Source organism: Sinocyclocheilus grahami, unplaced genomic scaffold (genome assembly GCF_001515645.1).
Source record: "Sinocyclocheilus grahami isolate Dianchi unplaced genomic scaffold, SAMN03320097.WGS_v1.1 scaffold554.1, whole genome shotgun sequence".
NCBI classification, from domain to species: domain Eukaryota; kingdom Metazoa; phylum Chordata; class Actinopteri; order Cypriniformes; family Cyprinidae; genus Sinocyclocheilus; species Sinocyclocheilus grahami.
Genome location: NW_015505733.1, coordinates 16,957 through 29,461, shown reverse-complemented (window position 1 = coordinate 29,461; position 12,505 = coordinate 16,957). Strand labels below are relative to the sequence as shown.

The 12,505-nt window shown below is 38.1% G+C and overlaps 1 protein-coding gene across 1 annotated transcript in view; it reads right to left on the bottom strand.

The window, feature by feature from the left end:
- Positions 1-12,505, bottom strand: part of LOC107556054 (RNA-binding protein 33-like) — a gene marked incomplete at its 5' end in the record, with an annotated part of 43,803 nt that overhangs the window by 18,696 nt on the left and 12,602 nt on the right. The window contains 3 exons of the mRNA XM_016239046.1: positions 4,019-4,145; positions 8,399-8,460; positions 10,489-10,813. Of these exons, the coding sequence (XP_016094532.1) occupies positions 4,019-4,145; positions 8,399-8,460; positions 10,489-10,813 (514 nt within the window). The remainder of the gene's footprint in view (positions 1-4,018; positions 4,146-8,398; positions 8,461-10,488; positions 10,814-12,505) is intronic.

The window sequence follows — 12,505 nt, the reverse complement described above, 5'->3', positions numbered from 1 at the left end:
CAGACTGTTTAATGCTGCTTATTAATTTTGATTAATAGAATACAAAAGGTGTTTTTGTATTTGGGGAAATGGCTCTTCATATTCTGGCTACATAGACAAAACAAACTAAGAATAATCTATGAATTAGTTTCATGCTTTTTTACGAATTAGAAAATCAAGACTTCACATTGGTTGTCTTACCAGCGTAAAAACTATTTTAACAGTGAATAAATTGTATACAGAAAGCAAGCAGATTATTTCCCATCATTGACTTCAGTCTAGCAAGAGTTTAAGCACTCAAAAACACCTCACGTTATAAATCACAGAAGCTGTCTACACTGTGAAATGAATCTCTTATTTCACCTCTGCACTTTATGATGAGAATTTGTGAGAGTGCAGAATTCAGTGAGTGCGGTGACTAATCTAAACGCCTCTGATTAGCCACTGCATTCATTCACTCAACAGAAACGTGTGTGACTGATTATAATGCTGAGAACACTGAGAAAAAAAACATGTAAAGGAATCAGATGCAATGTAAGCAGATCTAAATGTAATGCTACATTAAACACTTTTAATTTCATTTTCACATTTCACTTTAACGGCAACAGCGGAAGTAGATTTAGTTTAATTGTGCTTTATCTTAAATTTTGGTAGTATTTTTGCCCCAAGCCCTCATTAATTTCTGATCCTGACATACAAACACAAAACATCAAATATGAAAAACAGATTTCTTATATTTCTAGACAAATTCCTTCCATATTTCTACAAGTGTTTTCTATAAAAATGTTCTATATACAAAAATCCTTCCAACGGTGCTACTTTCTGACATAATAAAAGCAATTTATCCATCCAACTAATGCGTCATTATGCAATAAATGTCGTTTAACAAAAGAAAATCTAACTTTAAACTTCGACTAACTTGTAAAATGAAGCCAGGCTATGTTTTTTTAAAAACAGATTTACTAAAGAGTAATATACTAATTCTGCTAAGAGCAGTATCAAACATAAAATACAATATAAATATGTAGAATGGAGATTAATATTCAAAAACTCTGCAGTAGTAAATATTCATAGAGAAATTATGGATCAGCCTATTGTAAGATGAGATGTGCTCATATGCTAATGTATGATAATCAAGTGCCCAGAGGGCTAATGGACACCGCTCCCTGCAAAATGCCAATGGCATTTTAAATGGTGTCTTGTCTATACCAGACTGGCTATGAGAGGGAGACAGCTGGAAATGTGTCATGAATGTGTGTGTGTGGAACTTTTCATATTCAGCAATTTTAGGAATGACCAATCATTTTAAATGTCCACAATGTGTCCAAACAAGGGGTCACAGTACATGAATAGTTGGCAAACACATGGACAAAGTTTCCTTTTCACAATCAGGAATTTAGGTTAGAATTTATAAGAGAAAGTGTATATTTTAGGTGATGTGACATCAGTTTTTACAGTTAAATGGATCTGCTGTGTGATAATTTTTTCCTTCTTTTTAATGCCATGCCAGCTTCACGGCGAGAGCCAGGTTCAGTTATTCAAAATTAAAACTAAAGATGTTTAAAATAATTTTTTTTCTAAATACCTTAAGACTAAATTTGGATTTACTTGGAGTACAATCCAGTAAAATGTGTTTTAATGGACCATGGATTCTGACAAGATGAACACTTTGGGAAATTCTCTCTTGATAGTAAAAGTTTATATGAGTCTTGAGTGTCCTATCTGACATTGTGTGTAAATGACTTGATCCCAGTGATTATCAAAATTAAATGTTTTTTTTTTTCATTCAGCACTGATCCCATGAATGAAAACTTTGAATGTAGCACTGCACAGTGCTCATGTCACTGCCATATTCCAAACTGAAACACTGAACTATACATCATTTAGACAGCAATAGTAAAAAGGAAAATCAAAGTACTTTTAACAGAGGAAAAAGAAGAGAACCGGGGGAAACAGAGTTTGGGGGGTTTCAGAAGGCCTCCTCCTCAGCAGTAATCACTTTAGCTACAGCACGGGCAGCTGCCTGATGGTTCCTCTACATCCTTACACACAAGTAAAGGGCTTTTACATCTGTTCTGTTTTTTCACGGTCTCCATTTCGATTTCAACTGGCAGATTCAGCTTACATATGAGGATGTTTTTAGTTTTCTAGAGACATGCTATACACACAGCAAGACAAATTTTGCTTTTGGTGGCTACATGCCAGTCAAACCCAGAAATACCATGATGTAACACACTGCAGTTTTATGCAGAGTAAAATCACTTAATTGTAACAAAGCAACGTGAGATTACTTACCGGGGGTCTCTGTGGACCGATGTTAGGCCTCGGTTGGTTCTGCACAGGAGGCATTGAGGGAACTGAGATTAAATGGAAATAGAGAAAGCACGAGTCAGACAGAAAAAGGGATGCAGAACCAGAGAGTGGGGCGAGGTAACACAGACACCATGAAAGTCTCTCCTTGCCACATGTCTAAACCATGGTTTGTCACAGCTGGTCATAGAGAGAGGGCTGTTCTGCTGATTAAACTGTGCATCTCTCTCTCTCGAGCAGACTGGGCCACCTAATGAGATAAACTGACAGTCAAAAGGAGTAATTTCGCTGTGAATCATTTCACCTCCGCAGATGTGTGCATTTCAGAAAGCTGGTTTAATGCTGATGGACTGCCTACAGAGTGAAGGCCATACCAAAGGGGAAAAAAAAAACTCTTAAAAGGACTGAGCGAAAATGCGAGTAAGCATCAGCCAAAAGTGCAAAGGCCTAAAAATGAACAGGGAATCTGCTTAAATCGTGAAATAAGGAATACTGTTTCTGGGTCCAAGCCTATACTCATTTAAGTTGAGAATACCATGTCAACAGCCGTTTATGAGCACTATTTAATCATGGTGTCACATTTAACCTAAGCTTAAAAAAATTACAGTGTACACTACAGTCTCCGGGCTCACGGCATCCCAGACATCAATATTTTTACAATCCATAAAAGATGAATCACTGTCTGGCCATTAAAGGTCAGGATCATGATTTTTTTTTTTGTAGTATTACACCACACCGTGAGTGTATATTAGCACTGTTAGCCGTTTGTTTTTGGCACCTAATACAGCATTTGGAAATGATGGCGTGTGATGTCAGACTTAAAGGGGTCATGAAATTTATTTTTAAATGATTTCATATTGTTTCCTGAGGTGCGCTTATAATTATGGGGTTTTTTCTCCATCAATAACAGTCAGAATTTAGAGATAAATGGTCATTTTCAACCCTGATTTTAGCCCTCTGATTTGAATACTCTGTTGGAAGGCCATGTGTCTAGCTGTGAGACTTCAATATAAATGACTACTGCTGATTGGATAATATCTTTGCATATGAAATGAGTATTATAAGTGGAACTCTCTTGAAAACTTTACTGCATTTTTACTATAACAGCCAACAAGATTAACTAACTGTGAAAAGTGTTGATTATAGCATTATTTAGAGCTACTCCCATTGAATCAAAGGCTGCAGTGCTGCACTGAAGCCAGTTATGTCTACTGAGTACACAGTGCAATGACCTCCTTATTGCAACATGATTTCTCTAGTCTCACCGATACTTTAATCATAACTAATGCAGTGAAAACAATGTAAATAAGAGACTTGTTGAGCAGTGTAAAATGCAGAAATCAAATCATTGATAGGCATACCTCCTCCCTGAGGCCCTTGGTTCTGCCCAAGCCCCAGAGAACCAAATCCAGGACTTCGGTGTCCCCCTTGTGGGGGGAAAGATGGAGGGCCTTGCCCTGATAACGGAAGAACACTGTTATTCATGAGGGGGGCAGGGCCTGGCTGGTCAAACATGTGCTGGCCCGAAAAACGTGGCTCTAGAAAAGAGAAAAGAAAGGAATAAAAGACATAACGTGAATGAGAAGCCAGAAACCTACAGCATAAATTCTGACTGCTTCAGTTGCTGGTAAACGACTGGATGGAATAACAAAAGTCAAAACAGATATTCAAAACAATGCAGGTATAGTCTATGCAAGCAACCAGTGTGACCACCTTAAATTGACCTTACCACCAGGGAAGAAGTGCTCTGGATCCTGATGATGTGGTGGTGGTCCTCTCCATTGATCCTGGGGGGGCAGAGACCGTTGAGGTGGGCCAAAATTCCCTTGGAGATGTTGCTGGAAATCAGGAGGAGCCTGGAGGAGGACAGCCAACAGCAAAAATCACACTGACTCCACAGAAAACATTATGACTATTTCAGCACCAAAATATTATTGTTGACACATGAGTTTCAAAGACAAAAAGCTTCTTATTTGTGCTCATTTAAAATGTAACTCTTCATATTAAGATCATAACCATCAGCTTAAACCACTGAGAAATCTTTAAGGCAGAAAGAAAACTATTTGCATATACCCATTTTCAGCGCTTACCTACCCCATTGCTCATAAAACTCAACCCCCCTCTACCTTTCCAGAGGAAAGACAGATAACGATCCTTACTAATCCTGCAGTTGAATATGAATCCCCTCTCCTTTATTCTTTGAAAATATCCTTTGCTCTTAAGAAATTAGCCTTCGTTCAAAAGGGCCACACTCCAGAAAATTGTGATGCTTAGCACCTCTTTACTCATTATAAATGACTTAAGATGCAATCAAACTTTTAAGCCACATTTTCAGCTCTGATCTTCAGTCGGCCAGTGAGTGTCACCAAGGCCAGCCAAGTTGCTTAACAGAAGGTCAATCAGGCAGCTTAGCTAAGCAACGGCCAGAAGGGAGCGAGAGAGAATCACATTGTTATTGTGGACTTCATTGCTCTATTCAAAAGGTCAGCTCCTATAACACAATGGGAGCTTAAGTGCATTCACAATACCTTTGCAAGTTTGTATTCATTTGATAAAAGAAGCATGTCCTTTCGGGGGGCTAATCTTTTGTAAATACCCATGGATCTGTTCAATATGTAACCAGTTATGATCTGCCTGGGAGATATAGATGAGAGAGAAAGACAAATGCCAAGCATGAGCTGCTGCCATTTTGAAGACCAGCCTCATGTGTCTTAAAATAAACTCAGCAACTTATTCATCTCTGCTCTGTCTTTAGGTATCTGACAAATTCTCATAGATCAAGGTAAAAAAGAAAAGAAAAATAAATTATAAACATATATATTCAAAATCATTCAGAACATTACAGCCTGTTACCGATAAAATTTTATCAACACCAACAACAGCCATCTTTAGAAAAATATAACTGAAGCATCTGACATGCCATTTATGTTTGTTTTCACAGACTGTTTAATGCTGCTTATTAATTTTGATTAATAGAATACAAAAGGTGTTTTTGTATTTGGGGAAATGGCTCTTCATATTCTGGCTACATAGACAAAACAAACTAAGAATAATCTATGAATTAGTTTCATGCTTTTTTACGAATTAGAAAATCAAGACTTCACATTGGTTGTCTTACCAGCGTAAAAACTATTTTAACAGTGAATAAATTGTATACAGAAAGCAAGCAGATTATTTCCCATCATTGACTTCAGTCTAGCAAGAGTTTAAGCACTCAAAAACACCTCACGTTATAAATCACAGAAGCTGTCTACACTGTGAAATGAATCTCTTATTTCACCTCTGCACTTTATGATGAGAATTTGTGAGAGTGCAGAATTCAGTGAGTGCGGTGACTAATCTAAACGCCTCTGATTAGCCACTGCATTCATTCACTCAACAGAAACGTGTGTGACTGATTATAATGCTGAGAACACTGAGAAAAAAAACATGTAAAGGAATCAGATGCAATGTAAGCAGATCTAAATGTAATGCTACATTAAACACTTTTAATTTCATTTTCACATTTCACTTTAACGGCAACAGCGGAAGTAGATTTAGTTTAATTGTGCTTTATCTTAAATTTTGGTAGTATTTTTGCCCCAAGCCCTCATTAATTTCTGATCCTGACATACAAACACAAAACATCAAATATGAAAAACAGATTTCTTATATTTCTAGACAAATTCCTTCCATATTTCTACAAGTGTTTTCTATTCTATATACCTATATACAAAAATCCTTCCAACGGTGCTACTTTCTGACATAATAAAAGCAATTTATCCATCCAACTAATATGCAATAAAGCAATAAATGTCGTTTAACAAAAGAAAATCTAACTTTAAACTTCGACTAACTTGTAAAATGAAGCCAGGCTATGTTTTTTTTAAACAGATTTACTAAAGAGTAATATACTAATTCTGCTAAGAGCAGTATCAAACATAAAATACAATATAAATATGTAGAATGGAGATTAATATTCAAAAACTCTGCAGTAGTAAATATTCATAGAGAAATTATGGATCAGCCTATTGTAAGATGAGATGTGCTCATATGCTAATGTATGATAATCAAGTGCCCAGAGGGCTAATGGACACCGCTCCCTGCAAAATGCCAATGGCATTTTAAATGGTGTCTTGTCTATACCAGACTGGCTATGAGAGGGAGACAGCTGGAAATGTGTCATGAATGTGTGTGTGTGTGTGTGGAACTTTTCATATTCAGCAATTTTAGGAATGACCAATCATTTTAAATGTCCACAATGTGTCCAAACAAGGGGTCACAGTACATGAATAGTTGGCAAACACATGGACAAAGTTTCCTTTTCACAATCAGGAATTTAGGTTAGAATTTATAAGAGAAAGTGTATATTTTAGGTAATGTGACATCAGTTTTTACAGTTAAATGGATCTGCTGTGTGATAATTTTTTCCTTCTTTTTAATGCCATGCCAGCTTCACGGCGAGAGCCAGGTTCAGTTATTCAAAATTAAAACTAAAGATGTTTAAAAAAAAATTTTCTAAATACCTTAAGACTAAATTTGGATTTACTTGGAGTACAATCCAGTAAAATGTGTTTTAATGGACCATGGATTCTGACAAGATGAACACTTTGGGAAATTCTCTCTTGATAGTAAAAGTTTATATGAGTCTTGAGTGTCCTATCTGACATTGTGTGTAAATGACTTGATCCCAGTGATTATCAAAATTAAATGTTTTTTTTTTTCATTCAGCACTGATCCCATGAATGAAAACTTTGAATGTAGCACTGCACAGTGCTCATGTCACTGCCATATTCCAAACTGAAACACTGAACTATACATCATTTAGACAGCAATAGTAAAAAGGAAAATCAAAGTACTTTTAACAGAGGAAAAAGAAGAGAACCGGGGGAAACAGAGTTTGGGGGGTTTCAGAAGGCCTCCTCCTCAGCAGTAATCACTTTAGCTACAGCACGGGCAGCTGCCTGATGGTTCCTCTACATCCTTACACACAAGTAAAGGGCTTTTACATCTGTTCTGTTTTTTCACGGTCTCCATTTCGATTTCAACTGGCAGATTCAGCTTACATATGAGGATGTTTTTAGTTTTCTAGAGACATGCTATACACACAGCAAGACAAATTTTGCTTTTGGTGGCTACATGCCAGTCAAACCCAGAAATACCATGATGTAACACACTGCAGTTTTATGCAGAGTAAAATCACTTAATTGTAACAAAGCAACGTGAGATTACTTACCGGGGGTCTCTGTGGACCGATGTTAGGCCTCGGTTGGTTCTGCACAGGAGGCATTGAGGGAACTGAGATTAAATGGAAATAGAGAAAGCACGAGTCAGACAGAAAAAGGGATGCAGAACCAGAGAGTGGGGCGAGGTAACACAGACACCATGAAAGTCTCTCCTTGCCACAATTTTCTAAATACCTTAAGACTAAATTTGGATTTACTTGGAGTACAATCCAGTAAAATGTGTTTTAATGGACCATGGATTCTGACAAGATGAACACTTTGGGAAATTCTCTCTTGATAGTAAAAGTTTATATGAGTCTTGAGTGTCCTATCTGACATTGTGTGTAAATGACTTGATCCCAGTGATTATCAAAATTAAATGTTTTTTTTTTTCATTCAGCACTGATCCCATGAATGAAAACTTTGAATGTAGCACTGCACAGTGCTCATGTCACTGCCATATTCCAAACTGAAACACTGAACTATACATCATTTAGACAGCAATAGTAAAAAGGAAAATCAAAGTACTTTTAACAGAGGAAAAAGAAGAGAACCGGGGGAAACAGAGTTTGGGGGGTTTCAGAAGGCCTCCTCCTCAGCAGTAATCACTTTAGCTACAGCACGGGCAGCTGCCTGATGGTTCCTCTACATCCTTACACACAAGTAAAGGGCTTTTACATCTGTTCTGTTTTTTCACGGTCTCCATTTCGATTTCAACTGGCAGATTCAGCTTACATATGAGGATGTTTTTAGTTTTCTAGAGACATGCTATACACACAGCAAGACAAATTTTGCTTTTGGTGGCTACATGCCAGTCAAACCCAGAAATACCATGATGTAACACACTGCAGTTTTATGCAGAGTAAAATCACTTAATTGTAACAAAGCAACGTGAGATTACTTACCGGGGGTCTCTGTGGACCGATGTTAGGCCTCGGTTGGTTCTGCACAGGAGGCATTGAGGGAACTGAGATTAAATGGAAATAGAGAAAGCACGAGTCAGACAGAAAAAGGGATGCAGAACCAGAGAGTGGGGCGAGGTAACACAGACACCATGAAAGTCTCTCCTTGCCACATGTCTAAACCATGGTTTGTCACAGCTGGTCATAGAGAGAGGGCTGTTCTGCTGATTAAACTGTGCATCTCTCTCTCTCGAGCAGACTGGGCCACCTAATGAGATAAACTGACAGTCAAAAGGAGTAATTTCGCTGTGAATCATTTCACCTCCGCAGATGTGTGCATTTCAGAAAGCTGGTTTAATGCTGATGGACTGCCTACAGAGTGAAGGCCATACCAAAGGGGGAAAAAAAACTCTTAAAAGGACTGAGCGAAAATGCGAGTAAGCATCAGCCAAAAGTGCAAAGGCCTAAAAATGAACAGGGAATCTGCTTAAATCGTGAAATAAGGAATACTGTTTCTGGGTCCAAGCCTATACTCATTTAAGTTGAGAATACCATGTCAACAGCCGTTTATGAGCACTATTTAATCATGGTGTCACATTTAACCTAAGCTTAAAAAAATTACAGTGTACACTACAGTCTCCGGGCTCACGGCATCCCAGACATCAATATTTTTACAATCCATAAAAGATGAATCACTGTCTGGCCATTAAAGGTCAGGATCATGATTTTTTTTTTTGTAGTATTACACCACACCGTGAGTGTATATTAGCACTGTTAGCCGTTTGTTTTTGGCACCTAATACAGCATTTGGAAATGATGGCGTGTGATGTCAGACTTAAAGGGGTCATGAAATTTATTTTTAAATGATTTCATATTGTTTCCTGAGGTGCGCTTATAATTATGGGGTTTTTTCTCCATCAATAACAGTCAGAATTTAGAGATAAATGGTCATTTTCAACCCTGATTTTAGCCCTCTGATTTGAATACTCTGTTGGAAGGCCATGTGTCTAGCTGTGAGACTTCAATATAAATGACTACTGCTGATTGGATAATATCTTTGCATATGAAATGAGTATTATAAGTGGAACTCTCTTGAAAACTTTACTGCATTTTTACTATAACAGCCAACAAGATTAACTAACTGTGAAAAGTGTTGATTATAGCATTATTTAGAGCTACTCCCATTGAATCAAAGGCTGCAGTGCTGCACTGAAGCCAGTTATGTCTACTGAGTACACAGTGCAATGACCTCCTTATTGCAACATGATTTCTCTAGTCTCACCGATACTTTAATCATAACTAATGCAGTGAAAACAATGTAAATAAGAGACTTGTTGAGCAGTGTAAAATGCAGAAATCAAATCATTGATAGGCTGGTCTCGAATTGACTGCTTCAGCAATTTGAAAACTATTCTTTGAACACTTTGTTTATAAATGAATCATGATATAGATAATAGATGGTTTTCAAGCTACTACCAGGAACAGTTGTTGAACATTTAGTCAGTGGCTTGATTCACTAATGCATAAACAGCAGTAAACTACTTTGGACAAAGAACGTCTGTACAATGAGCCATAACATATTACACCAATCACAGATCATGATGATCATGAAATGCACTTTTTTGTTTCTCCGAGGTTAGTTTATAAAGTTTGCCAAGTATTTTGCACCAAAAAAGGCCTTCATTTGATGGACTGAGAGGAGTTGTTTAGAACACCTCCTTGATTACATACAAGAATGACATGTGTTAAGGACCGTGTCGAGGAAAATAGTGGCAATGATACGTTTACATAATAGTATGTTTTTATTGCAGAGTAACCTCTATTATGTGTAAATACCAAGACAATTTTTATTCATGACCCCTTTAACAAGCGGACAGGCACTTTACAATGTCAAAGACATGTTACAGCAGATGCTTAGACAGCCTCCATTCACCTAACTACAGTAGTCAACATTTGAAGTGGATCAAAACCTTTCATCAAAGTTGTCCTAAAACCCATTCTTGTCTTAGGACAACTTTGATTAACTTTTTTTATCCACTTCAAATGTTGACTACTGTATATAAAAATCAGGTTGGTGGTCTTTGGGGCCATACCTTGCACAGATGAGGAGGAAGGTCCTCTGAAGTGAGGGTTGATGTGAATGTTCTTGGGGTGATGCTGTTGATGCTGCTGGTGTTGGTTGGGATGTGCATGTGAGTGCCTCAGCGGTGAGTTCAACGAGCGTGGTACGTGTGTGTCATGTTGTGTTCTGGGCCCCGGAGAATGGTGGGCCAGACGTGGCATCAACAGCTGCAGCGGCTGCTGAGGAATTGGCGTGCCCGGATCCGGGAATAGCCCAGGACCTCCACTGCCCCTTGGACCAGGCAGACGAGACTGATGGTGGTGATGCTGAAGCGGAGGAGTCATTCGGAGTTGCTGCTTTAAAAAAAGAGAGGCGAAACAGAATAACATAAGCTCACTCTCTTTCACCCAAAAAAATCATTATCTTGTAGTGTTGTGACCCAGAGTCTCAAGATGACCCCTTTAATCAAGTAATCAATCATAAGAGCCATGTGACTGGGAGTGAATCTGAATTAAATGAGGAGTTTAGGAGGAATACAAAATGTTCAAGTACGTTCTTAAAAAACATGCATTGCGCCTCTGTGTCCCCGTTGATTTATGTTAAAGGACAATAAGGATATTGTCCTTTAGCATACATTTTCAATTTCAATTTCAAATGATGACTGAAGGATTGACTCAAACTCAGAAATACACATTGTTGTCTCTTGAAAAACGTATACATTCTAGATTTATTAACTCATCATCAGATGAAGACAACTTGTACTCATAGACAGGGGTGGAGGGGAATTCAATAAAATCATTACAGCAGCGCTGCTATCTATATACCACTGTTTGAAGCATAAAGTAAAAGAACACATCAATGTCGAGGAATGACAAGTTATGTCAAAAGCCTGAAAAGGCTTGCCTTCTCTATGAAAGAAAATCAGCTTTAAAAGAAAAAAAAAAGGTGCAGCTCGAACGAGCAGCTCAAGCGCTAAGGGATTACACCCTCGACAGATATTTAATAATAAAATAAGCGCAGGAAGCTAAATCCTTCAGCAAAGTACAAATTTAATTTGGTGTAATGCTTTCTCAATGGACTGCCGCCAAGTTATTTGCCATAATCCATATATCAACATGGATAAGGGGGAGTGAGAACGGTGATAATTGACTTTGACTCAAAAGCAAACTGACTCCACTCCACAAGGGTGAGACAAGACACAACTGATGCATAATCTTTAACAGCCTCAAAAGGCAAATCTAATTTCAAGAGAACTGCCTGATCACCAAGGAAGTTAAAATTGATGTTTGCAAACAGAAAAGCTGTCACTACTAAAGTGTCCACTGTGTCAAATGAAAGTGTCAAATGTTGTAAAGAATGTTACCGCTTATACTCGAGCCCAACCGATATATCGTTTATATCGGCCGATATATCGGTATCGCCAAATATGCCGCTGACATGAAATTTTTTTTTACGGAGCATATAACGCAGATAAAATGCTTGAAATGCTGTAATTACTTAGTTTGTCCAGCAGAGCGCCCTCCATTGTTTGCTACTGGCGGCCTGGATTAAACGCTTTAAAGCTTAAGTCTATGGAAAACCATTGAAATTTTGAACGGCCATATCTCCGTAACGGCGCGGCGGATCCGCACCAAATTCGGGGGATCCCTTCAGCTCGAGGAACCCTCTTGAACGCGAAACGAGTGATGCATAATCTTTAACAGCCTCAAAAGGCAAATCTAATTTCAAGAGAACTGCCTGATCACCAAGGAAGTTAAAATTGATGTTTGCAAACAGAAAAGCTGTCACTACTAAAGTGTCCACTGTGTCAAATGAAAGTGTCAAATGTTGTAAAGAATGTTACCGCTTATACTTGAGCCCGACCGATATATCGTTTATATCGGCCGATATGAGCCTGTCGCCGATATATCGGTATCGCCAAATATGCCGCCGATACGCCGCAGACATGAAATTTTTTTTTACGGAGCATATAACGCAGATAAAATGCTTGAAATGCTGTAATTACTTAGTTTGTCCAGCAGAGCGCACTCCATTGTTTGCTACTGGCG